At 48.2% G+C, this 25900-nt stretch overlaps 1 protein-coding gene and 1 long non-coding RNA gene across 3 annotated transcripts in view; one reads left to right on the top strand and one right to left on the bottom strand.

Moving 5' to 3' along the window:
• PTCH1 (patched 1) overlaps window positions 1-13793 on the bottom strand; it is a 112616-nt gene extending 98823 nt beyond the window's left edge. The window contains exon 1 of one of the 2 annotated variants that reach the window (XM_082241493.1): window positions 13044-13793. In XM_082241493.1, the coding sequence (XP_082097619.1) occupies window positions 13044-13106 (63 nt within the window). In that variant the 5' untranslated portion in view covers window positions 13107-13793. Of the gene's footprint in view, window positions 1-1079; window positions 2062-13043 lie in introns of those variants that run through there. The other variant, XM_082241492.1, reaches the window with a different exon arrangement.
• LOC309542767 lies at window positions 5088-13035 on the top strand. The gene is made up of 4 exons (XR_014224411.1): window positions 5088-6078; window positions 6135-6167; window positions 10931-11021; window positions 11930-13035. It is a non-coding gene; the product is annotated as an uncharacterized lncRNA (long non-coding RNA).
• Window positions 13794-25900: the final 12107 nt, after the last annotated feature.

Genomic DNA, 25900 nt, shown 5'->3' with positions numbered 1-25900 from the left:
CAAATTGTTGCCATCATTCATTCCCTGCCTTCCCCGGCTCCTTAAGCCCCCACTTCGTAGTAAACTCTCGGCCCACGTGGTCCACAGCGCCCTTAACATCACCAGCTAATAAGAGTTATTCATTTCCATACGGTTTGGAGACGCTGTGTGATCTGAATTAGGAAGCAGAGCAGCCATCTGTAAAGTTACGACAATATTTGTGGACGGAAGAGGGCAGCCACATGGATTTCTTGCTCCCACCCCCGCCAAAAAGCCTTTAATAAATAATAATAATAATAATAATAATAATAATAATAATAATAATAATAATAATAATAATAATAATAATAATAATCTGCTCACTGAAATGAAACGATCGGGCCGGGAGGATGCTCCTCACTTTGAACTCCCCGCCCCCCTCGCCTTCGGTAATCCCTGCAAAATTCCCTTTCCCAGAATCGCGAGTCTCAAGGCGAAGCGAGAGAGCGTGCGCGCAGTCTTTGACCAGAACCGGGGAGATTTAAGGTAGCAATTTGTTTACAACTTTCACTCTGCTCTCTTGCCGCTGGAGGTGAAGCACGACATTCGGTGAGATTTCTTTGCTATGGAAACTTAACCCGGTGAATAAAAGCAAAGCCTGTGTGTGTGTGTGTAAAGGGGGCTGGGGGTGTTAGGTAGGAATGTAAAGTATCGGAATTGATTTTTTTCTCCTCTGAAACGTTTACAGAGCTTGGACAGAAAATTAAATCCGAAGGGAAGGGAAGGAAAGAAAGAGATGTGAAAAGGGGGGGGGGAGAGAAAAACCCAGAGATCAAGGAGGATGGGAGGGAAACAGAGAAATCATCCCGGGTAACTTTAATTAGAGATGTGCAAAGCGCAAACACAGACCCCAGGAAAAAGTGGCTTCGAGGCGGGAGGGGAAAAACAGGACTCACTCTCTCTCTGCCACTAAGGAGCCGCGGACACCCACACACCCCCTCGCACACATGCATAACTAACATTCTCCCAGCGTTTTATTGGCGACTCTTCCCTCTCAACCACCACCACCCCTTTCGGAGAAAAGGAAATTCCGGCGAGGAAGCCCCAGCTCGGGGAAGCACCTTGGCTATCTGCTCCAAGGCGAAGCCTGCATCACAGTAGCTCGGCCGCTGCAGATATTCCGGATCGGGAGGCGCGGCGCGTCTGTTCCCGCCGGTCCTCCTCCGCCTCCTGCTGCCGCTTCTCCCCGGCTGATCCGGCTCTCTGCAGCCGCCGCCGCCGCCTCCTCCATCGCCGCTGCTGTTCTCCGGCTCGGAGGCATTAACAGCTGAGGCCATGTTGCCGCCGCGCAGCCGGGGCTGCCGCCGCTGCTGTTGTTCTGGCGACCCAGGGGCTGCGTCCCGCGCGGTTCCCCCCAGCGCGCTGCTGCTGCTGCTCCGGGGCGATCCAGCGGGACCGGGGGTGGGCTGGCTCGGGGGCGACGCTCTGCTGCTGCTGCTGCTGACAGACCGCTTCTTCATACCGCGTTGGCTGCTGCTGCTGCTGCTGAAGTCGCTGCCCTAGCTGCTCCCGGCGAGTCAGACCCCGAGCCTTCCATTGCAACATTTCGTGAGGATCCGGAGGTCGCCGCCGCCGCCGCGTCCCACATCCAGTGTGCGAGGGTGAGCGGGGCCGGGCGCTCTCGGCGGGCTCGCCTTCCCCCCGCCTCGTCCTCTCGGGCTGCGGTCGCTTTCCAGGCTCCTCACCGTCCGGCCGCGGGAAGAAAAGCCAGACTCCCGCTCCGGTCTCCTTTTCCTCGCCGAAGCAGAAGGGGGCTTGAAGGGGAGCCTTGATCTCAGCGCTGGTGGCGGCGGCGGCGGTGCTGCTGCTGCTGCGACTGCTGCGGCTTCTCCTCCGTCTCGGTGGGCTGTATCATTCTGTCTGGGTACAGCAGCGCTGTCTCTTAAGATCTCCCCGTCTCCTGGAGATGCGTGTGTCTCTCGCTCTTTCTTCCTCTGCGTGTATGCAGCAGCAGGCAACAGCTCCCTTGCTTCAATAGCTGAGATGAAGGAGGGGAGGAGGAGCGGGGGGGAGAAGGCACTCTCTCCATTTGGATAAAGAGGAGGAGGAGGAGGGGTGAAAGGGAGAGGGGAGAGCGCGGGGAAGGGGGGGGGCCGAGAGAGAGAACTGAAATCCCGCCCCTGGGGCTGTCAGATGGCTTGGGTTTCTGGGCTGCGATTGGCTCGACGAGGGCAGAAATTACTCAGCAAACATGACTATTATTAGCTGCTTAGCAACAGCTCACCAAAGTAGAGAGACCACCCAGGCAGGCGAGCCTTGTGTGTGCATCTCCAACTTCAGGGGAGCCGTAAAGAGAGCCAGTCTTCTTTGCATGCAATACTTCCATTAAGGAATGCTTCTCTTTTTTTCCTCTCTCTCGCTCACTCCACTCATTTCTCTCTTTCTCTCCCCCCTTCCTCCTTTTTTCTTTTCACGAAAGTGTGTGTGTTAAGCACAAGGAAAGACCGTGGAAGGCGGCGGGGGGGGGGAGGTTTAAGGGGGGGGAAAGAGTTGCGTCTTAAAAAACTAACATACTGTACTGAATTTCCTCACGATCGACCTACTAAAATAAATCTCGGTTTATTTATTCCCCCCCCCTTTAAGAGGAAAGCGGGACCGTGCGGGTGGGGGCAGTGCGGAGAGAGAAAAAGGAGGCACAGAGACTTTAGCGATACCCGAAGCCTTTAAAAGAAAATCCCTTTAGAGACACTTTGGCCTCAAGCTGCAGCGAATACTGGGAGGTCCAAGATGAATTCCTAGACTTGCACAAATAATGACAGGGGGTGGACACTGCGGTGCGCAGAGCCAGATATTTCTCTCTCTCCTCTTTTTTTTGTGAACCGAAAAGAGAAGCCCGCGTTCCTTACAAGAAAACAGGCAGCTGTATTAAGAAAAAGACCACAATGAAACCTTAATACTTGAAATAACAGGTTGAAAAGCCGAAAGCAGGCAAGTTGCTCGCTTCAGGGCTGGGGGCGGGCGATCCAGTTTTTATAATCCTTAAGAGCAAAAGTATTGCTGGCGGATGCTTTAAAGCTCCAGACCGCTATAGAAATAATTGCACCACCTCTCCATATTTCCTCGTGTCGTTTTTAACATCAGTCGCGATGCACGCGCGCGTGCGCATATATTAAACCGCATGGTGTGGTCTTTATTTAATGTGGGGTGGTTGTTTTTTGCGGGGATAACACGATCACCGTCCTCGTACGTGGTGTAACCGGAATATCATGTTTCCCTTTTATTTTTCAAATGTTTATAGTTTGCTACTCTATAGATTACCCAGAGCGAAATTGCGTCCTAGTTACTCGACCGCCGCCGCCGCCGCCGCGACCCCGAGCAGAATTCAGAGCGTGGAAATTCTGCCCTGCAAAAAGAACGCGAGATCCTCGTGTCGTGTGTATGTCCTCCTCCCGCCACCTCCGTGAAGCTGCGCTCCCCCTCCCCCCCCCCTCCTTCCACTTTTCGGCTCGGGAAAGTTACAAGAGTTTTAGTGTTGGTGGAGGGAGTGAAATGGGAGAGTGTTGCTTTAAGGAGAAAGCTTGTGTGTATTCATTGAGGGAAAGGGGGGGGGGAGGCAGCACCGCACATTCAGAGAAAAGGAGGCCGGCCCCGGGGGCGGGCTGAGGCTTTCACGTGACTGACTGGCTCGAGGTTGTGCAAACAAGGCTGGGCTTCCCCTCCGCACGAAATCTGGCTGCCGCAGTGCCGCCTCTTCGCTTTAGCGCGCAGAAGGCGAAGCGCACGGGAGTCCAGTCCGGCTCCGAGCAGCAAAGCGGGAAAGGAGGCACCGCGCCGTCCCACCCCTTTCTCCCCCCCCCCCCCCAGGAGAGAAAAATGCCAGACAAGCCATAGTACATTCCTAAAGGAGGGCTCTCCCCTTCACGCTGCCCAATAGCAAGCCGCGACCATTCCTGCTAGCCAATGGCGAGGCGACAGAGGACTTTTCCATTCAGTTCTGCGCTACATTTCGGGGGGTGGCGTTTTGCTGCGCCAGCCGGGCTCGGGGCATCAGAGCGCCGGATTCGCGCCGGCCTGACCCTGATCTCAACTGCTCAGCGGCTCGCTCTGCAGATCTTTCTCCGAAAAGCAGTTGTTGCGGCGAAAGAGATGTCAGGTTATAGGTTCCTCTCTCCGCGCCTCCCCGGTTGGAACCAGCGGCAACCACGCGAAAAAGCGCGCTGGTTTCTAAAGAAGTCTCGTTCCTCCCAAGGCACGTGTTGATTTTTTGCAGAGAGGCAGTTGCAAGGCGAGGAAAGCTCCGGCTAATTATAAAAATCCCATAAGGATAATTAAATTGGGATGGGGAAACTAGCTGGGAATTGCATTAGGGCTGCGATCCGCAAACCGCTTCCTCCGGAGCAAACACTTAAATAAATCCCAGTGGAACTTCGACCTTGCTTGTCGACATCAGAGAGTGGTTGCTGGTGTCGCGATGTCTATTGTTCAAGAAGTGGCAGTTTTAACCATTTGCAGGCTACCGATCCGTATCAGCCGCTAACGCAATGCAAGGGGTTTGTGGGTTGGTCTGAACGTGACCCCTCGCTGGGGAGAGGCTGTTTAGTGACAGAGCGCGTGCTCAACCCTCACTGTCGCCAGATATGGCTGGGAAAGACTCTTGCCTGAACCCTTGCTGAGCCGCTGTTACAATACCGATGAGACCAATACACCAGTCGATGGCAAACCTTTATTCTGAATGTGGCGGTGATTTGGAATAACTACCCTGCTCCAGTTTCACCTTGTCAGTCACTAATGCGGATTAAAATGCCACCCACACACGCGAAAGCACGTATTGGAAATCAGGCTGTGGTAGTTACAGCACGTTAACCAGTCTCGAGTAAGGTACCAGTACTTACTGCCTGGAATAAAATTGGCGTGATGCGTGCGGGAACTGGGAAGACAAAAGCAAAATACTGCTAGATATAGGACTCGCGGGATATAGCCGTGTATAATTCCCCGAAGCAACAATACCTAAGGGCTATCCCATAATAGCATCCCTTGGTTGGCGTGCTAACACCGTCCTCCTCTAATTCTCTGCCAGCTTTTCAAGCATCAATAAATTCTCAGTCCTAGAACTGAGGTCTGTGGCCCCGCTCTTCCTTTTGCATAATTCCCCATTACAGGCTAACCCCTCCCCGCGCCTTTTTCCTTTCCAAAGCCCTCGCCCTATGCCGGTTAAAATGTTGGTCCCCAAACACAACCTGGCGGCTCAAATTTAACAAGCCCTATCTTAATATCCTCCCCTTCTCCCTCTGCCCCCCTCTCCCTGTGGTCTGGTTAATTTCATACACAAGAGATGAATTACCGAAGGGATCTAATTGGCCTTGTTTCTGCAATATTGTGTGTGTGTGTGTCTCGGTGTAAAAGTCTCCTCTCGACGTGGGTGGTCGGAGCGGAGGACGTCTCCAATTTGCCTCCTGGCTGATGCGCACGAAAGCGCGCGGCCGCCTTCCTCGCGAGCACGTTGCCCCTGATCCATCTGTCCTCCCTTCTTTACATTGGTCCGCATTGTTACCTTTAATATGCATGGCCCGCGCATGTAGCTTGCGCCTGGGCAGCAGGATTTGTCAACTTCAAGGAATCGCGAGGCTCCTCCTGCGGATTTAAGGGAGACGGAGCGCTGCCTTTGTATGTGTGTTATCGGGCTCCACGGGCCCGGCCTGCCTGCCTGCCTGCCGTTCTCTGGCGTCTTGCTTTTTCCACGTGGCCCGGGAGAATGGAGGGACGAGGCAAGGCCTGCAGCGGGCCCAGGCCAGCCATCGCTCCAGCTGGCCTTTTCTTTCTCGCCTGGTTGCAGCGGGATCTGCATTTCATTAGAAACCTTCCCTTGGCGCCACAACAATCGCCCTTCCAAGCAATCTCGGTGCACCGGGACCAGCCACCATAGAGAAGTCCTCCTAGGTGGCGAGAGAACTTCCAGAGTTTCGATCTGTCCTTGCCATGCCGAGGTCGTAAAGCGAGGCCTTGCAGCATCCGGTTACATTCATAAAAAGAGACGACGTTGAAATAAACCACCTGCCTTCACGTGGGGGCGGGGAGGGGAGAGGGAGGCAAGACGTGAAACTCTTCAAGGAGTTGGCATGAGTGTGTTTGCATCCTCTTTCACGGCGCAGCCTGCGCCAATGCGTGTTTTGTTAGAGGAAAGTCCCCGGCCTTACTCACTGGGAGTACAGGTAATTTGCAAAGCCTTAAGCGTGCAGCGTGTTTTTTGTCCCCCGTCCCCCCCAATATCCCCCCAACCTATCACAACAACCGAAGAATGAAGTATTTGTTCCTTCTTGAGAAATGCTAAGAGAGAAATGAGATGAAGAAATGAGACCTGGAACAGACAGGTGTGTGCCACTGTGCGCATTACAGAGACCACCACATTTTTCTCACCTTGAGAAGTGTCGCTCTCCCTTCGTCTTAAACAATGATTTGAACCAAGGTTGGCCCCTGCTCAACCTGTTGGCAATTTCAGGGCAACTCCGGATAAATACTAATAATGAGCTGGATCCAGGCATCCCCTTGAAATCAATGGGGCTTGAGTTAGTAATGACTAAGGAGTCATTACATTTACCTCCGAGTAGGCATACTGTACATAGGAGGAGGGATTTAAGGCGAAAAAAATCGGGACTGAGCAGTTTCAGATGTGGGTACACGCGTGTTTCTGTGCATGTATGAACAAGGACACGCGTGACTTTCCTAACTTAGTACAGGCCCGCTTTTTACACTTGAACAAAGCCCAGACTTAGTGTGTTGTGATGAGGTTCACCTTTGCCTGGCTGGCTTCCATTTCGGCATCCTGGGCGGCTGCAGCAGTAGCAGCAGCAGCGTCCGCGGAGAGGCTTTTGCAAGGAGCGAGCCGGGGCTTGGGAAAGGCCCCCGAACGGCAGGACTCAAGCCGCCCTCGCCTCGGCCCCCGCCCGCCTTCCTTCTGGGTCCCCTCCTCGGCAGCGTCAGAAAGGGAACCGCTCGAGCCAACTTGTCAAAATAATGCGGCTAATTACCCCTGATCTCCTTTAATGGCAGGCTGCTTCGCACGCCACAAAGGAGCGAAGGAGGGATCGGCAGCGCCTACGCGCAGGAAAGCAGGCGGGTCGCCCCGCAGAGATCTCCGGGCAGAGAGGGCCACCAAAGGCCCCGAGAGCCCCAAGTTCACCGGGGAGGGAGGAGGGAGTCCGTCAGGATGGGAGGCCCCTGGGCTAAGGAGCATGGGAAGGGCATCCCAGTTAGGGAGGAGGCGCCCGTGCAAACGGAAACCCTCGGGGCTGGCGAGCCAGACCCCACAGGTAGGTTTGTACCAGGGGCACCATCACAATTTCCAGGAAAACTTGGGACTGCCTCTCTTCATTCTGAAAGAAGACCTTCTTTACGCAACCAGAAAATGACGTTTTTAAAAGCCTGAGTTTCTAGTCCTCAAGATGGTTTTAGTGGTTTGTTTGTTTTTAAAGATGAGAGTAGAAAGGTTACAAGATGGAAAGAAAGGCAGAGCAGCGTTTGTGGAAGATTGATTTTTCTGGCCTGTGCAGCTTTCCAAAGGTACACATAATATCTTGCACCTGGCAAATCCCCCATATGACTGTACAGTGATTAAACTATAGGAGTGCTGTTATCCTGTGTATGTTGTAGAGAAAAAATGAGAAAGACACCACCAGCAGCAGCCGAAAGGGTGGTCCCAGATTTAAAAGCAGGATGCATTTGAGAAGGTTGACAGCTATTACTCTAAGGCAGGGGTCTGCAACCCGCGGCTCCGGAGCCGCATGTGGCTCTTTTACACCTTTGCCGCGGCTCCGGGGCGGATACTAGTGAGGGGAGGAGGCGCACTGTGCGCCCCGACACTCCCCACTGTGGCGGGCGCTGTACTGGCTGTGACGTCGCATGGGGGCGGTGCGTGCGTTAGTCACGCACCATCCCAACGTCACCTTTCCGCCCGCTGTCAGATCAAGGCTCCGGAGATATATTTGTTTTAAATGTCACAATGGTTTTGCGGCTCCCAGTTTTTTTTTTCCTTCGGAAACGGGTCCAAGTGGCTCTTTTTGTCTTAAAGGTTGCAGACCCCTGCTCTAAGGTCTGCCCAGCTATAGGGACAGTACACAGGTGTATGCCCTCTGCCCAACTCCAGAGTCCTCCCTCCACCTTCCACTGAACAGTCTTACCATCCTGAGGTTTAGAAGCTCAGGCTTAAAACAATAAATAAATCTCGCAGTGGTGGAAAAGCTCTGCCACCCCCAGCTGTTGTTGAACTCCAACTCCCATGGCAATTGGTGAGGACTGATGGGAGTTGCAGTCTAGCAATACCTGGAGGGTCACAAGTCCCACCCCACCCCACCTCCACAACACAGTGTCTTTTAAAATGAGAAAAAAAACAGTCCCAAGCTCTCCTAGAAGTCAGCCTTCTGACTGGGGACTTCCTACCTCTCCAAACCCAGGACTTGGTGCTGACAGAGACTATCTGGTTGTGGTTACTTTGTATTTGGGGTTTTCGGTGGTGCTATTTTCTTTCTTAATAAAAACATACATGAAATTATCTTCCCAAGATAAGCTGTAAGATATGATCCATAGAAAAACGAGTGATTCTGCTGGAGGGCCCAAAATCAATGTTTCCAACTTTTATCTTCGTGTGTCTCAGGTATGAAAAATCTTCATGCATTTACGTACACACACACCCCCACCCCCAAATATGCATTTTGGGAAGAGAGATCAGTTTTCCTTTTTAGTCTGAAATTTATCACTGTGAGCCTCTCTTAAGTGAAGGCCAAGAAGAGGGGAGATGCTTGAATTTTTAAGTGTAAGGTAAACAGCTGGTGTTAAGCAATTATCTCCTAGCTTTTCAAGAATGAAGGCAAAGGAGAGGGAGGCAGATAGTAAAAGGAGAGACCTCAGCAAAGTGGAAATGCTGTGAAAATTTGCTGTCCAGCATCATCCGCGCCATTAAAACTAAGCAGTTGCTTTTTTCTTGACTGTACCACTTCAGGCTACAGGAGTGGAATCCATTTGTGTTCTACTTTTCTAAGAGAAAAGTTCTTGCATGTAGAAAATTACAGTGTTGAAGTGATGGGATAAACCAATCTCTCTCACCCATACTCTTTTTCTTTGTAAAGGGGAAGTTTACTTATTTCTCTCTCGTGTGTGTGTGTTGAGGAACTGCATTCAGACATCGCATCTTCCATCTGTAGCCAAGGTGTACTACTTGAATCCATCATTTGTATAGACTAGACTGCCGCTCATCAGCTGACACAGGTTCAGGGGTAAGGGGCTTAATGTTTTCTTTCCTGGACCAGTCAACTGATCTATGCATTACATAAACAGAATGAGGTAGGAGGACTGGGAAGTAGTAAATTTTTGTACCATTTCAGGGTACAGGTGGAGGGAATCATATTCTGAATGCTCTCCAAAACTTCTCTTTTAGTTGTGTTGGAAGCAATTTTGAAAGTGGGGAGGAATATTCCCTTATGCAAAATGAGCCTCATTTCCCAATTTCTGCATATGGTAAGCTAGCACATCAAAAGACAAAAAATGTAATTCTTTTTGATAAAGGTAGTGGTTAAGAGCGGTAGACTCGTAATCTGGTGAACTGGGTTCGTGTCTCCGCTCTTCCACATGCAGCTGCTGGGTGATCTTGGGCCAGTCACACTTCTCTGAAGTCTCTCAGCCCAACTCACCTCACAGAGTGTTTGTTGTGGGGGAGGAAGGGAAAGGAGAATGTGAGCCACTTTGAGACTCCTTAGGGTAGTGACAAAGCGGGATATCAAATCCAAACTCTTCTTCTACCCTACCTGCAGTTTGAAACAACATAGTCTAGAATTCTAGCACTTCCTAGAATAAGATATGGCCTGAAACATACCTGAAGCAATCATCTAGCTGAAGCTAAGCAGGCCAGAGTCTGCCTAGATAAGAACCACGTTTATGCTACTTAGGGTTCCATGATGGAAGAAAGGTGAGATATAAGGGGGAGAAACTGCAGGGGATGAAGGGTTTTGTGGCTCTCCTTGCAATGTCTAAGAATCCCAGTTTTAATCCTGTGCTCTGCTGGAGAAAAAACTGAAGTTACACTGGTCAACACAGGAACATGGGAAGCTGCCTATACTGAGACAGAACATTGTACCATCTAGCTCAGTATTGTACGTTGAGTAGAAGTGGGCAGCTGTTTCATTCATTCTCAGCCCTCTCTGCATCCAGCGTGGATACTCTACCACTGAACTATCACCCAACGGGTCATAGTTTTCCTCAGAAGAGCTCTTCTCCATCTTGCATGTTCATCCTGCCTCCCATTAGGCAAAAGGCAGGTTTTAATGCCTATGATCTCTGCCAAAGAGCAAATTGGTCACGGTGTGTTCGTGTGTGCGTGCGGAAAGCCTTGCAATGCAATCCCATTGACCCACGGCTGGATCCACACGTTTACTGGAGATAGAGGCATGAGAAATGAAAAGGAAGTAAAGCAATTCAGTCTCAGTGCCTGCCTTTCTTTCAGGCTGCTAATCCGGTTTAGACATCACGCCTCCATCTCTGAATGGACTGCGGCAAAGGCAGAAGAAATAAAAGGTGGGTGGGTGCGATAAGGATAAAATCAGTGAGGACAGAGATAGTTTAATTCATAGATCTCTGCCCTGTCAGTTTTCCATCTGCTGCATCCTGAAAGCAATTAGGAAAGGGAAATTAAAGGGGGGGGGCCTTCTTCCCCACTTTCCTTTCCAATACTCCCAGTGCAAAAGGAACACCTCATTTCCCAGTTACTTGCAAGAACATTACAATCCTGTGCCACAGTCTGTAAATAAACGAATCAAAAATCAGACTGATGAATCAGAAAAGTTGTTTCCTTTTTACAGAACCTTACTTAGGTGTGTGGATGTGTCCATTAACCAAAGTCTCTGGGGATGGCCCCCCGTTCTGGTTTTATTTTTAACTACCTTGAATCTGTACTGCCAGATTTTTATTTATTTATTTTTTTGTAAAGAAACCCATTTTCCAGGAAGAAAGCCCAGACTGTCCTATGGAAGCTTCTGCAGACAACAGTTCCATTGATTTCTGAAGGACTTGGAACACAGGTACACCTAGTGAACACACCGTGCCCTGTAAACTGTGGACTCACAGTTTGCTTGAGGAAAACAGAAAAGAAGCATGGGAATGCAAACCCACTGTTGAGAAGTCCCCTCTTCTAAACGGGGTACCAAGAGCCAAAGAGGAAGACAGGTTGCACAAAAGCCAAGGTTAGGTTGGAAGGCTCCAGTATTTAGCATGTTTAGAACGGTTCCCAAACTACCCACACTGGCAGTGTGGTCCAGAGTAGAGGACCCTGGAGGAGAGTGTCTGGGTTCCAACCCTTGAGGGCACCCACAAATCTCACTGTGTGGCCCTGTCACTGCCTTTGCAATAGGAATAGGAACCTTTGGCTTGCCTGATGTTGGACTACAATCCCCATCAGCCTTAGCTATTCTTAGCCATGCTGGCTGAGGTTGATGGGAGCTGTAGTTCATCAACACCTGGCCAAAGGTTTCCCGCTTGCTCCCCACAACATCAACAGTGCTAAAGAAACAGGGCAGGACTTGGGGGGAGATGTCTGTTCAGCAAAATGTTCAGGAGGGTCCTGACACTTTGCAGGGCTGGCTTTTCACACTTGGCAGTAAATGAAGTAATTCATCTTGCCCTCTGAAGGAGGGGCACCCCTAAGACCATTATCCCCAGAGTCTGGAATGACACAACTACATCCCTGTTTTTAAAAAGGGAAGGGTTACTGATACCTACCACAAACCTCACCTACATCCCTGCCTCCACCATTCCCAAATGGACTTTGTTGCCATGATTGATGCATTATGAAATGTTAGTCCTATGCAAGCCACGCCAAGGTGTGGGGAGAGTGTGCTGGGGAGTAAGGGACCAGTTATTAAATAAGAGGTATTCAAACATCCGGTGGGGTTATCCTTTTTAATCGCTGGTTTTTTATTACCTCCCAAAGATTGGCTTCATGTTTCATGTCGAAAACGTCCCATCCTGTCGAGGAGACAACTGTTAAATCCTAAGCTGTAAGCGTCTTAAACGGGACGTCCAACGGATCACAGCCACTGCTAACGAGTAGCGACCCGTGGCTAGATCACGCACACAGGGATCCCTCTCTCTCTGTCTCTCGTTCTCTCCCCTAGCCCTGATCACCACGACAGTAGATTGCAAGACACGTCCGGAAAGAGCCCATCTCCCCCCTCTGCTCACTACGCTTGCTCGGAAGCAAGCCCCATTCTGACGTGCAGGGACCCACAACAATCGTGTTTGAGTCCCTCGCGAAGCCAAGATCAAGCTACAAGCCGCTTACTCCAGAGTAGCCTCAGAGAAGTCGCGGGGGGGGGGGTGATGATGACGCTGCAAAGCTCGTGGGGAAACAAGAGCCCCAAAGTAAGCAACACGAAGTTTGTGTTCAAACCAGGATTGTCAGCAGTCACATCCACAACTTGGCAAACTCCCCTTTTTGTTTTAAATGCCAGTTAAAGGTAATCCTGGGGTTTTTTTTTGCGGGAGGGGGTGAGAGAAGGCAACCCCAGCAGACACACACGACTTAATCCTCCCTGAAACACAACAAAATCCAACGCGCTGTCCAGCAAATTTTTCTCCCAGGGAAACAAATCTCTCTCTCCCTCTCCCTCTCTCTCATTCCCGGGGGGGGGGGGAGGTCTCCTCGCGGGCGGAAGGCAGGGTGGCGACCCTATCCAAGCGTGAAAATAGGATCCCCGAGACCTCCTTGGACGCGAATTATCACCGATCAGTTCCGTCCTCGCCACCCCCAGCGGCAGCCGCCCTCCTGGCCCCCACCGGGAAACGAGACGCTGCCTGCCTGGGGGGCTGTGTGTTCCTGCAGTGACAGGAGCGAGGCGAGCCTGCCTCCCCTCCGCCTCCTCTCCCCCAAGCAAAAAGCCATCCTGGGTTTCCTTCCTCTTGTTTCACCCTCCCCCCTCCAAGTGCCAGGATTTGCCCTCTGCCAGGAGTTCTCTCTCTGGATCCCCGCTCCCACCCACGGGTGCCCCCCCTTCCTGTTCCATTCCCCAGCCCAGAGGCCATTTTCCGTTGCATCTCTTACTCACCATCTCCCCGCTGAGCCCCTCGGTGGGGCAGGGTGAGCTCCCGGTGGGGCTGGCCAATTTCATTCAGTGCTGTTGCTGCTGCCGCCGCCGCCGCCGAGGCAGAGGACTTCGATAGGAGCACATCGGTTTTCTTTTTTCCTTTCCCTGATCCTTTCCCTGCTTGCCTTCAAAGCTCTCTTCTTGCCCGCCGCTTCCCCTCCACCTTCTCTCCCGCACCTCCTCCCGGTCTCCGAAAGGGAACAGAAAGTGTAAAATAATAATAATAATAATCCTCCTTCTAGGTTGCAGGCATTCTGCAGAGTGCTGAGCGGGCTCACAATTGCATGCCTGTTTCTATTAAGCGCTCCATCGTCCTCTCCATGTGGGTGGTCTGGCTTTCTCAATAGGCAGGACCTGTCAGGGTCACGTGATGGATCCGAAAAACTTCACCCTTTTTACAATAAACTCCAGGAAAGCAAAGTAAACCAACGTAACGTGCTATCAGCGCAGACCTCCTTGGGTAAACAGGCAGGCCAGCTTCCCCGAGATGGTCCCTGGAGCAGATCCCAGGCATGAAATTGACAAAGTGGTAACAACAGCCCTCTGCCCCCCCTTCCCTCCCTCCCTACGACCCTTTTCTTCTCCGCCTCTCTCTTTCCCCCTCTATGTTCATTTGAAATCATCACCCATCTCAGCAGAACATACAAATCTTCTTTCATTCTTGGGCATAATTCGCTTTAGCCTCGGTTCCTTTCTTGTCCTGTTGGAAAGCAGAATAAAGTTGTTGGTTTTTGTTGTTGTTGTTGCAAGATGTGGGGGGGGGGGCAGGTGCTGGAATGCAGAGCCCCTTCTTAAAATAAATACAGGGTTGAATGTAAAACGAAGAGAAAAAGGGGTTCAGAGTTTTCCCTCTACCCATTCCACCTAGTGCTTGGTTTACAAATGTTGGACCCTTCGGGATTTATTTATGTCAATCCTTGCATTTTTTCCTTCTTGTTCCTTGAAAGTTTCACTAGCAAGAAGTCTTTGCCTCGAAAGTGACAAGCACACAATGCAAAACAAATTGATTAGACCAATGGTGGAAGATATCACTGGTCTAATCAGTCATGACTTTTGTCTGTTTTGTCATTACTGGATAACTCACATTTTCAGATAGCCTTGTGTTTTCAGAGGTGGAAAAAGAATAAAAACAGCCTATGGCCTATACTGGCAGCAACTGCGTATAATAACAGCATTATGAAATGGGTGGGGTTTGTTTGTTTTTAAAAGCACATCTTATTTAATTGATTCAAACATGGGAATCAGAACTGTCTTATGACAACCACCAGTAACAACTTATTATGAAACCAAGAAGGAATTGTTCCAGTAGTGCTTCAACTGCATGTTTCCTGCTGCTACTGAACAGAACATTATTTGTCCAACAGGAGCAACATCCTTATTATAAAAAAATCTCTCTTTGGCTCAAATGGAAAAAAGGTGGTCATCTCAGAAACACGAAATTGTAAAGGTTTGTTCTGTAAAGGTTTCTATAAGCATCACATTGATAAATTATTAGTAGCAGCAACAGAATCCTTTCCAATGAACTGAGTCCTGTGGATGGACTTGAATAGACATCCCCAGGTGGAAGTCTTTTCTTTTCTTAATTTGATTTATTTCAGGGTTTTATTATTGCATTTGACTCTCACTCTCCCCACTGTGTCCTCACATCAGCCCCATGAGGTAGGTTAGGGTGAAAGACTGTCACTGGCCCAAGGTCAACCAATGAGCTTCATGACCGAGTAAGAATCCCTCAGATCCAACACTCTTAACATTATACTGGTTCACCTTTTATCTGCGTAGCCTAGGCCAAGTTACTTTTTTCCAATCTCAGTTCTCCATCTGTAAAATGGGAACAATGGTCACCAGGGGTTCTGGAAAAGAGAAATACAGTTTTCCTACCCAATAGTTAGGATAGGACAGAGCATCCCCATGCAAATGGAAAGTGACTCTCAATATCTTCTGCACTATCACAGCATACTGGGGAATACACACTGTTTGCAGGGTTGGGTGGCTGCTAGCCATGGTAGATGCCACATGACTCTGCAGTACTTTATGGAACTCTGTAGAGCTTTATGGAACTTGATGGCTGTAGCTCAGTGATAGAGCACATGCTTTGCACCTTGATTCAATCTGTAGCATCCTGAGGTAGATGTGGAAGGCACTTCACCTGAAATCTTGAATAATGTCTGTCATTCAGTAGAGACGGCAACCTGAGGTCCTCCAGCCACTACCCACCAGCCCCAGCCAGCATTCCAAATTAGGAATCATGGGATTTGTAGTCAAACATCTGAAAAGTCATAGGTTGCCCATCCTGGAAGTAGACAACACTGAGATAGATGAACCCATGCTTCCTATGTTCCTTTCCCCCACCATGGAATTGTGATGCTTCTGGTGGCTGCCTAGCCTGCCTAGGTAGACCTAGTCCTATTTACATACTAATAGTTGAATCCGGAAGGGACGTGGGTGGTGCTGTGGGTTCAACCACAGAGCCTAGGACTTGCCGATCAGAAGGTTGGTGGTTCGAATCCCCGCGACGGGGTGAGCTCCCGTTGTTCAGTCCCAGCTCCTGCCAACCTAGCAGTTCGAAAGCACGTCAAAGTGCAAGTAGATAAATAGGTACTGCTCCAGCGGGAAGGTAAACGGTGTTTCTGTCTGCTGCTCTAGTTTGCTGGAAGCGGCTTAGTCATGCTGGCCACATGTATGCCGGCTCCCTTGGCCAATAAAGCGAGATGAGCGCCGCAACCCCAGAGTTGGTCATGACTGGACCTAATGGTCAGGGGTCCCTTTACCTTTACCTTTTAGTTGTATCCGGACATTTCCCTCTGCTGACAGAAGGCTCTTTGATTGAGTAGAAGGTTCCATGAGGGTATTATATATATATATATATATATTTGGGCAAAGTTGCCTTTTCTCCTGCAGACCCCTACAACTGACTACCCCCCAGTACCAATCCTCTTGAGCAGATTTGGCAGGGGGGCAAGGTGGGCACAGGGGGTGGCAGGGAGGAGGGCGAATAAGCAAAAGTTACCGTACTTCCTTGTGGTTGCCCTCATCCAACCACCTGCTCTCCAACCTCAGTGAAACCAGCGCTCCCAGCCAGGAAAACTGGGGGTGGGTGGGCCCTTCCCCAAAAGAGTGCTCCCCAAGTCTGCCCAGGAAGAACCCTTGGGACGGGTCCCTGATTTTCCTTCAGCAGAGGAACCCCTCCCGAGAAGCTGGGCTCAAACAGCTCTCGAAAGCATAAACACCAGAAAACTGAAGCTCAGGCAGTGGGTCAGCGAAGGAATGCATACCTAAGAACGTCATGTCAACACACTGCCCAAGAGTGAAGGGTTCTTTGGGAGTACCTGCCGTTCTCTACAGAGTCCAGGATTCCTCTAGAGAGCAGGCTTAACCACCTTTTTCAGTCTGGGAGGCCAGGCTTTATAAACCTCCAGCTGAGGTCTGGCTCCTTAGTCATGCAATCTAACTGTCTTTAACTGCTGACCTTTGCCCCCCCATCGCTCTACCTCTGAATTATATGTAGCTCAGGACTACTCTCGGGTTTCTGACCTCGGTTTCACCTTGGCTTTGCTTTCAATAAGGCTACCCTTATTACGGCTTGTGTTTTTGACCGGATCCTTTGGTGGACCTGCTGTGTGGTCTTACCTGAGCCCAGTAAATGGACAGTGACCCAACCAGCTGTAGGACACCCACCCTTTCTTCTAAGCCAGTGTGGTGTAGTGGTTAAAAGCAGTAGTCTTGTAATCTGGGGAACCGGGTTCGATTCCCTGCTCCTCCACATGCAGCTGCTGGGTGACCTTGGGCTAGTCACGCTTCTCTGAAGCCTCTCAGCCTCACTCACCTCACAGAGTGTTTGTTGTGGGGGAGGAAGGGAAAGGAGAATGTTAGCTGCTTTGAGACTCCTTCGGGTAGTGATAAAGGGGGATATCAAATCCAAACTCCTCTTCTTCTTCTAACACTGGGGGCTGGAAACCTTTTCAGTCTGAGGGCTCCGTTCCATATGGGCAGATCTCTGGGGACCACGTGTAGAAGTGGGTGGAGGCCATAGATATGACTCTTAATTTTGTACAGTTGGGCTACATTCCAGCCGTGCAAAGCTCAAGATTCTATTTGCACCCCTTGTACCATCCAAGCAAGCAAGAGGTGTTACTATAGTTCAAGATCACATTCTGACTATGCAAAAACACTCAAGGAAGGTGTAGAGCAGAGCTTGTAAGGGATGTTGGCTGGGGAGAGTTGAAGGCTAGATAGAGAGAGATGTCAAGGGAGCTGAATTCAATCTCCTGTCCTGGCAGAAGCCCCTACTTGATCAAACAGCCTTCTGTCAGTGGAGGAACATGACTGGATACATCCACAAAAAGTTGTCATGTGTGTGCATGGACACACACACACACACACACACACACAGTTCAAATACTCTAGTACTGAACCAAGAACATTTAGGTCACAATTCATTGCTTTAAGGTACATGTATCCCACTGATTTTAGTGAAATTTGAATATACATAACTCTGTGGAGGATAGTAAACTTACTTTCAAGAAAGCTCTACAGATTTAAATCAACCTTTGGTTTGAATTTCCATTGATTTCTATGAGATTTAATTCTATGCATATAAGAAATGGTGATGGTTCTTTTTTAAAGCCTCGTTGTAGAATTGCTTTAACAAATGTCTAGATGTGCCCTTGTATTTGCACTACAGCAAATGTTCCAAGACGTATGAGATATGGCAGCAGATAACAAATTAAGGACCTTGGTTGATGCTGAAAGCATTATGTGATTCTGTCACCATAAACCTAAAAGCTAAGTTAAATTGCATTCACCACCTCCACCTCCCCCAGCTAATCATTTCAATATGTTCAGGTGAATATTAGTGTTTTAAAAAATATATTTGTAAGAACCCAAGAACCCTTGAACAATTGTTTTACAAGTTTACATAGTGGCATTTCAATAATATCTAACGTTTATGCCGTTGTAAGTTCCTGAGATACCACTGTTATGCTATTGGTAGATTGTATATGGTATTCTGCTTAGGTCTTTTCTTGGGCATTTAATTTGGATTTGAACCATAAGGCTACAATCTTCAAACAAAAGATTCTTCTACACTAAACGAGTAGCTAGGAAAGTGCACTTTTGAGGATACCGAAGGGAAAGGACTGCTTCTCTCAAAGAGCAAGAACTCACCTCATAGCTGGAAAAAGGGCTATGCTTAGTATTTTCTTCATCCAGTTTTGGAATATGGGTTTTTCCTACAATATCCAAGATCCATGAGTACTGAGCAACTCCTGCCATGCATGCTGCTAGTTAGTTGGGAAACATGCCTATCAGTAGGGCTGACCCATGGCTGAAAATGCATAATAAGGCTCTATTTTATGTCCTGTCAATGAGGCAGCTAGGAGCTGTACTTCTTCTTCTGTGGTGGTGGTGGTGCTTTAGAGTTTCCTTCTCCAGGAGGGCCACCAACAGATGGTCCTTCTGGTCCTCTAACTTCCTAGTTATTTTTAAAGAAAACACCAACAATTATATTGCCTGCTGAGTTTTATTGATTTTTGATTTTCAGGTGTGCTATCCCTTCAAAAAAGGGACGCGGGTAGCGCTGTGGGTAAAACCTCAGTGCCTAGGACTTGCCGATCGTCAGGTCGGCGGTTCAAATCCCCGCGGCGGGGTGCGCTCCCGTTGCTCGGTCTCAGCGCCTGCCAACCTAGCAGTTCGAAAGCACCCCCGGGGGCAAGTAGATAAATAGGGACCGCTTACTAGCGGGAAGGTAATGGCATTTCCGTGTGCTGCGCTGGCTCGCCAGATGCAGCTTGTCACGCTGGCCACGTTGACCCGGAAGTGTCTTCGGACAGCGCTGGCCCCCGGCCTCTTAAGCGAGATGGGCGCGCAACCCCAGAGTCGGACACGACTGGCCCGTACGGGCAGGGGTACCTTTACCTTTACCTTTTTATCCCTTTAAAAACAACAACAACAATCTGGCCCTAAATCTGATACAGTGGTACCTCTGGTTACGAACTTAATTCGTTCCAGACGTCGGTTCTTAAGCTGAAACCACTCTTATCCTGAGGCGCGCTTTTACTAATGGGGCCTCCCGCTCTGTGTGCGCCTCTGGCACGTGATTGCCGTTCACAAAGTTTGCAACCAGGAGCAGCTACTTCTGGGTTAGCGGAGCTCATAACCTGAAGCGTTCATAACCTGAAGCATTCGTAACCAGAGGTACCACTGTACTTAAATGCCAAACTTAAATGTTTTGGAATTCAATGAAGCCTTAGTTTCACATGCCTACAAAAAAAACCTCCTTGCACCAGAGCTCAATAGTAGCGATTATGGTATGCATGTATGTTGTCCCAAATTTAATTCCTGGCTTCTTCAGTTTTGCTTTCTTTCTTCATATTTGTTACATTTACATTCCAGCTTCCCTCCAAGGAGCTCAAGGGAGCATACATGATTCCTCCACAGCACCGCATCTATTTTACCCTGTGAGGTAAAGCATAGCTCAGTCAGCAGAGCAGGAGACTCTTAATCTCATGGGTTCCAGCCTCAAATTGAGCAAAAGATTCCTGCATTGCAGGGGGGTTGGACTAAATGACCCTTGTGGTCGTTTCCAATTCTACAATTCTAATGTAGTAACTGGCCCAAGGTCTTTTAGTGAGGTTAATATCTGAGTGTAGATCTGAACCTAGTCTAATACAGTGGTACCTCGGGTTACATACGCTTCAGGTTACATACGCTTCAGGTTACAGACTCCGCTAACCCAGAAATAGTACCTCAGGTTAAGAACTTTGCTTCAGGATGAGAACAGAAATCGTGCTCAGGCGGCGTGGCAGCAGCAGCGGGAGGCCCCATTAGCTAAAGCGGTGCTTCAGGTTAAGAACAGTTTCAGGTTAAGAACAGACCTCCGGAACGAATTAAGTACATAACCAGAGGTACCACTGTACTCTACTTTCCACTCCACCCTGGATTTCCCCAAGACCCTGGAGAACTACAGTCAGTCAGAGCAGATAAAGCCAATAGACTGACTCAGTAAAAAGCAGTTTCATATGTTCATTTCTGCACCTGTCCCTGCCACTAGTGAAAACCCGTGTCATTGGTTTTGTGAATGCAACTGTGTGGTACCACAGTAAACATCTACTAAGCCAGATGTAGCTAAATGAGGAGTGAAGTAACCTTGGGTCTGTTCTGATATGCAACATTAAATTTTCTTTGGCCTTGGTCCAGTATACCTGAAGGAGCATCTCCACCCTGGACACTGAGGTCCAGTGCCGAGGGCCTTCTGGTGGTTCCCTCGCTGCAAGAAGCCAAGATACAGGGAACCAGGCAGAGGGCCTTCTCGGTAGTGGCACCCATACTGTGGAATGCCCTCCCATCAGTTGTCAAACAGAAAAACAACTACCAAACTTTTAGAAGACACATGAAGGCAGCCCTGTTTAGGGAAGCTTTTAATGTTTAATAGACTGTTGTATTTTAATATTTTGTTGGAAGCCACCCAGAGTGGCTGGGGAAACCCAGGCAGGTGGGCGGAGTATAAATAATATCTTGTTGTTGTTGTTAATTCTCATGGGCAGTTCAGATGGCACTCCCTTAATTTCCACCATATTTTGATTTGGCCACACACAGGTGCCTTTGAACACTAGAAAGCCTCCATGTTATCTGGGGCCACAGCTCCTTTGTTTCACGCAAAAGCAGAATTAGACCTTTGTGGATTCAACCTGCGAGTTTAGCTCAATTACATTGCCACAAGCCACTTCCTGTCCCAACAGGAACCTGGGTGTTCAGAGCTAATTTTTTTAAAAAGCTGAAAAAGAAAACCACTGACCTGGTTAGAATCTTCAGCATATTTTGGTTTTATTCGGTGCTTTTTTTCTAGGCATGCAGGGTATGCAGTAGAAGAAAAGCACTAGTTAAAAGTGTGGTACTTACTGTAACAATTCCATTTTTTTCTGGAAGAAAAGCACTGGTTTTATTTATCAGAACTTCTCTTAAGCCTTACCTGATTCTCTGGATCAATACAATAATTTTTATGTGTGAGAACAACAAAAGGGGACAGTTTTCTCCCGGGAAGAAGGTGAACGTGAAGGGTTAACTATAACGGGAGGGGAAAGAAAATACAAAAGAAAATGCATCCGGGTTTTCCTAGGACTTCCAGTTCCTAACTTTAAGAGGCAAATAGCTCTGGTTAATGGGTATATTTGGCTAGCACTGGTTGAGTGGTTTTCAATAGTTTCTTCAGCTTAGTGCTTCATGAAACTAAACTGCAGCTTTGTAATGTAAACGCTGCTTTTTAACAGTCAGTAGGCATAAAGCCCTACTGAAAGGAGGGTGTGCTGGAATAAATGTGGGATTAATGGAATGTTACTGGAATTGTTTTAAAGGTTCTTTTTTTAAAAAAAAAGCTTGTTTTTTTAAGGGAAAGAAAGAATTTCTTTGTCCTTTCCCCCCACAAGGTCATGGTGGAAAAGTTTGGCTTTCCCATAAGAAACCCCTGGAGGAAGAGTGCAGAGAGATCTCACAGAATGGTTGTGATACCACTGTCCTAGTGTGAGTTCCTAGCATGGAAGCTTCAAAAGACATTGGTTTCTCTAGCTGAATAGGACTTCTACAGGTATCGGACATGAAGCTGAATGGAAGATCAGGAATGTTTTGCTCCTTTATGTTATGCATCCAGTGTGTGTTCCACAATGGAGTTCTACATGTGGGTGCCCATTCATTTCCTAAGAGGGAGCATATCTTTCTGAAGAAGGTATGTGTCTGAGGACCTACAGTACTTCCTCTTTTGAAATGAGTGAGGAAGTCCTAGCAGGCAAGTAGTTCATCTCATGTCAGACTAACCTGATCTCGTTTTTTGACAGAATTACAAGCCTGGTAGATGAAGGGAACGCAGTGGATGTAGCCTACCTTGATTTCAGCAAGGCATTTGACAAGGTGCCCCATGATATTCTTGTAAAGAAGCTGGTAAAATGCGGTCTTGACTATGCTACCACTCAGTGGATTTGTAACTGGCTGACTGACCGAACCCAAAGGGTGCTCATCAATGGTTCCTCTTCATCCTGGAGAAGAGTGACTAGTGGGGTGCCACAGGGTTCTGTCTTGGGCCCGGTCTTATTCAACATCTTTATCAACGACTTGGATGATGGACTCAAGGGCATCCTGATCAAATTTGCAGATGACACCAAACTGGGAGGGGTGGCTAACACCCCAGAGGACAGGATCACACTTCAAAACGACCTTGACAGATTAGAGAACTGGGCAAAAACAAACAAGATGAATTTTAACAGGGAGAAATGTAAAGTATTGCACTTGGGCAAAAAAAATGAGAGGCACAAATACAAGATGGGTGACACCTGGCTTGAGAGCAGTACATGTGAAAAGGATCTAGGAGTCTTGGTTGACCACAAACTTGACATGAGCCAACAGTGTGACGCGGCAGCTAAAAAAGCCAATGCAATTCTGGGCTGCATCAATAGGAGTATAGCATCTAGATCAAGGGAAGTAATAGTGCCACTGTATTCTGCTCTGGTCAGACCACACCTGGAGTACTGTGTCCAGTTCTGGGCACCACAATTCAAGAGGGACACTGACAAACTGGAACGTGTCCAGAGGAGGGCAACCAAAATGGTCAAAGGCCTGGAAACGATGCCTTATGAGGAACGGCTAAGGGAGCTGGGCATGTTTAGCCTGCAGAAGAGGAGGTTAAGGGGTGATATGATAGCCATGTTCAAATATATGAAAGGATGTCACATGGAGGAGGGAGAAAGGTTGTTTTCTGCTGCTCCAGAGAAGCGGACACGGAGCAATGGATCCAAACTACAAGAAAGAAGATTCCACCTAAACATTAGGAAGAACTTCCTGACAGTAAGAGCTGTTCGACAGTGGAATTTGCTGCCAAGGAGTGTGGTGGAGTCTCCTACTTTGGAGGTCTTTAAGCAGAGGCTTGACAACCATATGTCAGGAGTGCTCTGATGGTGTTTCCTGCTTGGCAGGGGGTTGGACTCGATGGCCCTTGTGGTCTCTTCCAACTCTATGATTCTATGATTCTATGATCTCCAACAACATGGAGATTTTGAAGCTAAAATATAGGTTCTTTTGAGTTATATAATAAATATTGAATTAGGCCAAAGAGGTTGTTCTTGTGTTCTTTGATTGGAGCCCATTTAAAGGAAACTATAGTGATGACAAACCTAGACAGCATCTTGAAAAGCAGAGACATCACCTTGCCGAGAAGGGTCCGTATAGTTAAAGCTATGGTTTTCCCAGTAGTGATGTATGGAAGTGAGAGCTGGACCATAAAGAAGGCTGATCGCCGAAGAGTTGATGCTTTTGAATTATGGTGCTGGAGGAGACTCTGGAGAGTCCCATGGACTGCAAGATCAAACCTAGCCATTCTGAAGGAATTCTACCCTGAGTGCTCACTGGAAGGACAGGTCCTAAAGCCGAGGCTCCAATATTTGGCCACCTCATGAGAAGAGAAGACTCCTGGGAAAAGACCCTGATGTTGGGAAAGATGGAGGGCACAAGGAGAAGGGGACGACAGAAGTCGAGATGGTTGGACAGTGTTCTCGAAGCTACCAGCACGAGTTTGACCAAACTGTGGGAGGCAGTGGAGGACAGGAGTGCCTGGCGTGCTCTGGTCCATGGGGTCATGAAGAGTTGGACTTGACTAAACAACAACAACAACAACAACAACAGGCCAATAACAGCTAGCTATGGATGTTCAACAATATAAATCAGGGACGGAGAACCCGTAAACTTCAGGTATTGTTGGACTCCAACTCCCATCAGTTCCAACCAGCATGACTAAAGGTGAAGGACAATGGGAGTTGTAGTCCAACAGCAACATCTAGAAGGTCACTCATGACAGGTTACACAAATTTACTTATGGTGTACCATTGTTTCCCCCTGTTTGCCTGCAGGCTTCCTATCACTGTCTTCACAAAGTGTCTCAGTTTGCAGGTGTGCCTGAACTTCATTTTGCTAGGCCTTCAGGCTCATTTGTCTTCTCCATTAGCCAATGCTAGACAGAAGGACTTCAGAAGTTAACAAGTCCTGAGGAAATCAGCAGGCTCAAGGAATTAAATTGCAAGGATAACACTGCTTGAATCATTCCATTTCAGCACTCTTTTCTAGCACTCATTTTCATGTCGAAGGGTTTGAATGAACCTAATCAACCTATATTTATTTCTTTCTTTTTAACCTAATCAGCCTATATTTCTGTTCTTGGGTTAGTGGGAAGGCTCTGCCTTCATCAAATTAACATCAGTGCAGGTTGTGAGCACGGTAGCTGGTACAGACTCTGCTAAAAGAAGGAAACACAGTGGCAGCACTCGTGTTAAGGTGGTATTAATGGAAATACAAAGCATATATATATATATATATATATATATATATATATATATATATATGCTATATATATATATATATATATATATATATATATATATATATATTGTTTAAATACACAATAGCAATAGATCTGCTATTGTCCTTTAATTCCCCGTTGTGATGGGGGAGGAAGCAAGGTTTGGTGGTTGACTTTGAGACTGTTGTCAAACAGTCCTGCTAACCTAGACAATGAAAATTACTAATATAACAGTTTCCTCGGTTACTGTGATGCATTTAACCCTCTTAAATACATATTGGCTTCATTTAACATTTTGGGCTCTTGGAAATTTGTGAATAACTAATGGATAAATTCAGTGCAGGAAAGCACAGATGAATGTAGAAAAATGGGGGGGGGGAGAGATGATTGAGATGAAGATGCTCATGTATTGATGGGGGAAGCAGGGTGGATTTTGTGTTCCTCTGATGGTGATGAATCCATTGGCCACACCCAGTGCAGCTGCACTGTTAGCAAAAAGGTGAAAGGGAACTTGAATTGGCTCTCTCAGCTATCTGCCTATCTCCCATTCCCACCACCCTTCTGAGTAACACCCCTCCCCACCTTCTCACTATATAGAAGGATCTGGCAACTTCTGTTTCAGTGTATCTGAAGAAGTGTGCATGCACAGGAAAGCTCATACCAAGAACTAACTTAGTTGGTCTTTAAGGTGCTACTGGAAGGAATTTTTTTATTTTGACTATGGCAGACCAACACGGCTACCTATCTACTATTGAATTGGCTAGCAAGCCATGTTCTGGTTGGGCAAGATTGTATTCCTGTGGAAGAACTCCACACATAATCTGTATGCATAGAGGACCTACTTTTCAATGGGGAAGGGTCGCAGCTCAATGACAGAAATCTGCTTTGTATAATAATACTAATTTATTATTTGTACCCTGCCCATCTGTCTGGGTTTCCCCAGCCACTCTGGGCGGCTTCCACAAAGATCAAAAATACACTAATATGTCATACATTAAAAACCTCCCTGAACAGGGCCTTAAGATGTCTTCTGAATGTCAGGTAGTTGTTTATCTCTTTGACATCTGATGGGAGGGCGTTCCACAGGGTGGGCGCCACCACCGAGAAGGCCCGCTGCCTGGTTCCTTGTAGTTTTGCTTCTCGTAGAAGGCTGAAGTTTCAATCCCCGCATCTCCAGGTAAGGCTGCCTGAAACTCTGGAGAGCCATTGTCAGTCCTCGTGAGTTGGTGGACCGCTGTTGTGACTCTGAACAAGGCAGCTGTCTATGTTTCTGTGCCACTGAATGCAAAATTGCTAGGGGGCATGTTAAGTGGCCTCAAAGACTGTTGTTGTTGTCGTTTAGTCGTGTCTGTCATTTAGTCGTGTCTGACTCTTCGTGACCCCCTGGACCAGAGCACGCCAGACACTCCTATCTTCCACTGCCTCCCGCAGTTTGGTTAAACTCATGTTGGTAGCTTCGAGAACACTGTCCAACCATCTCGTCCTC

This window comes from Podarcis vaucheri (genome assembly GCF_965113315.1).
Source record: "Podarcis vaucheri genome assembly, chromosome: 11".
Classification (NCBI taxonomy): domain Eukaryota; kingdom Metazoa; phylum Chordata; class Lepidosauria; order Squamata; family Lacertidae; genus Podarcis; species Podarcis vaucheri.
The sequence above is the reverse complement of the archived record's forward strand: the minus strand, read 5'-3'. Positions and strand labels throughout refer to the sequence as shown.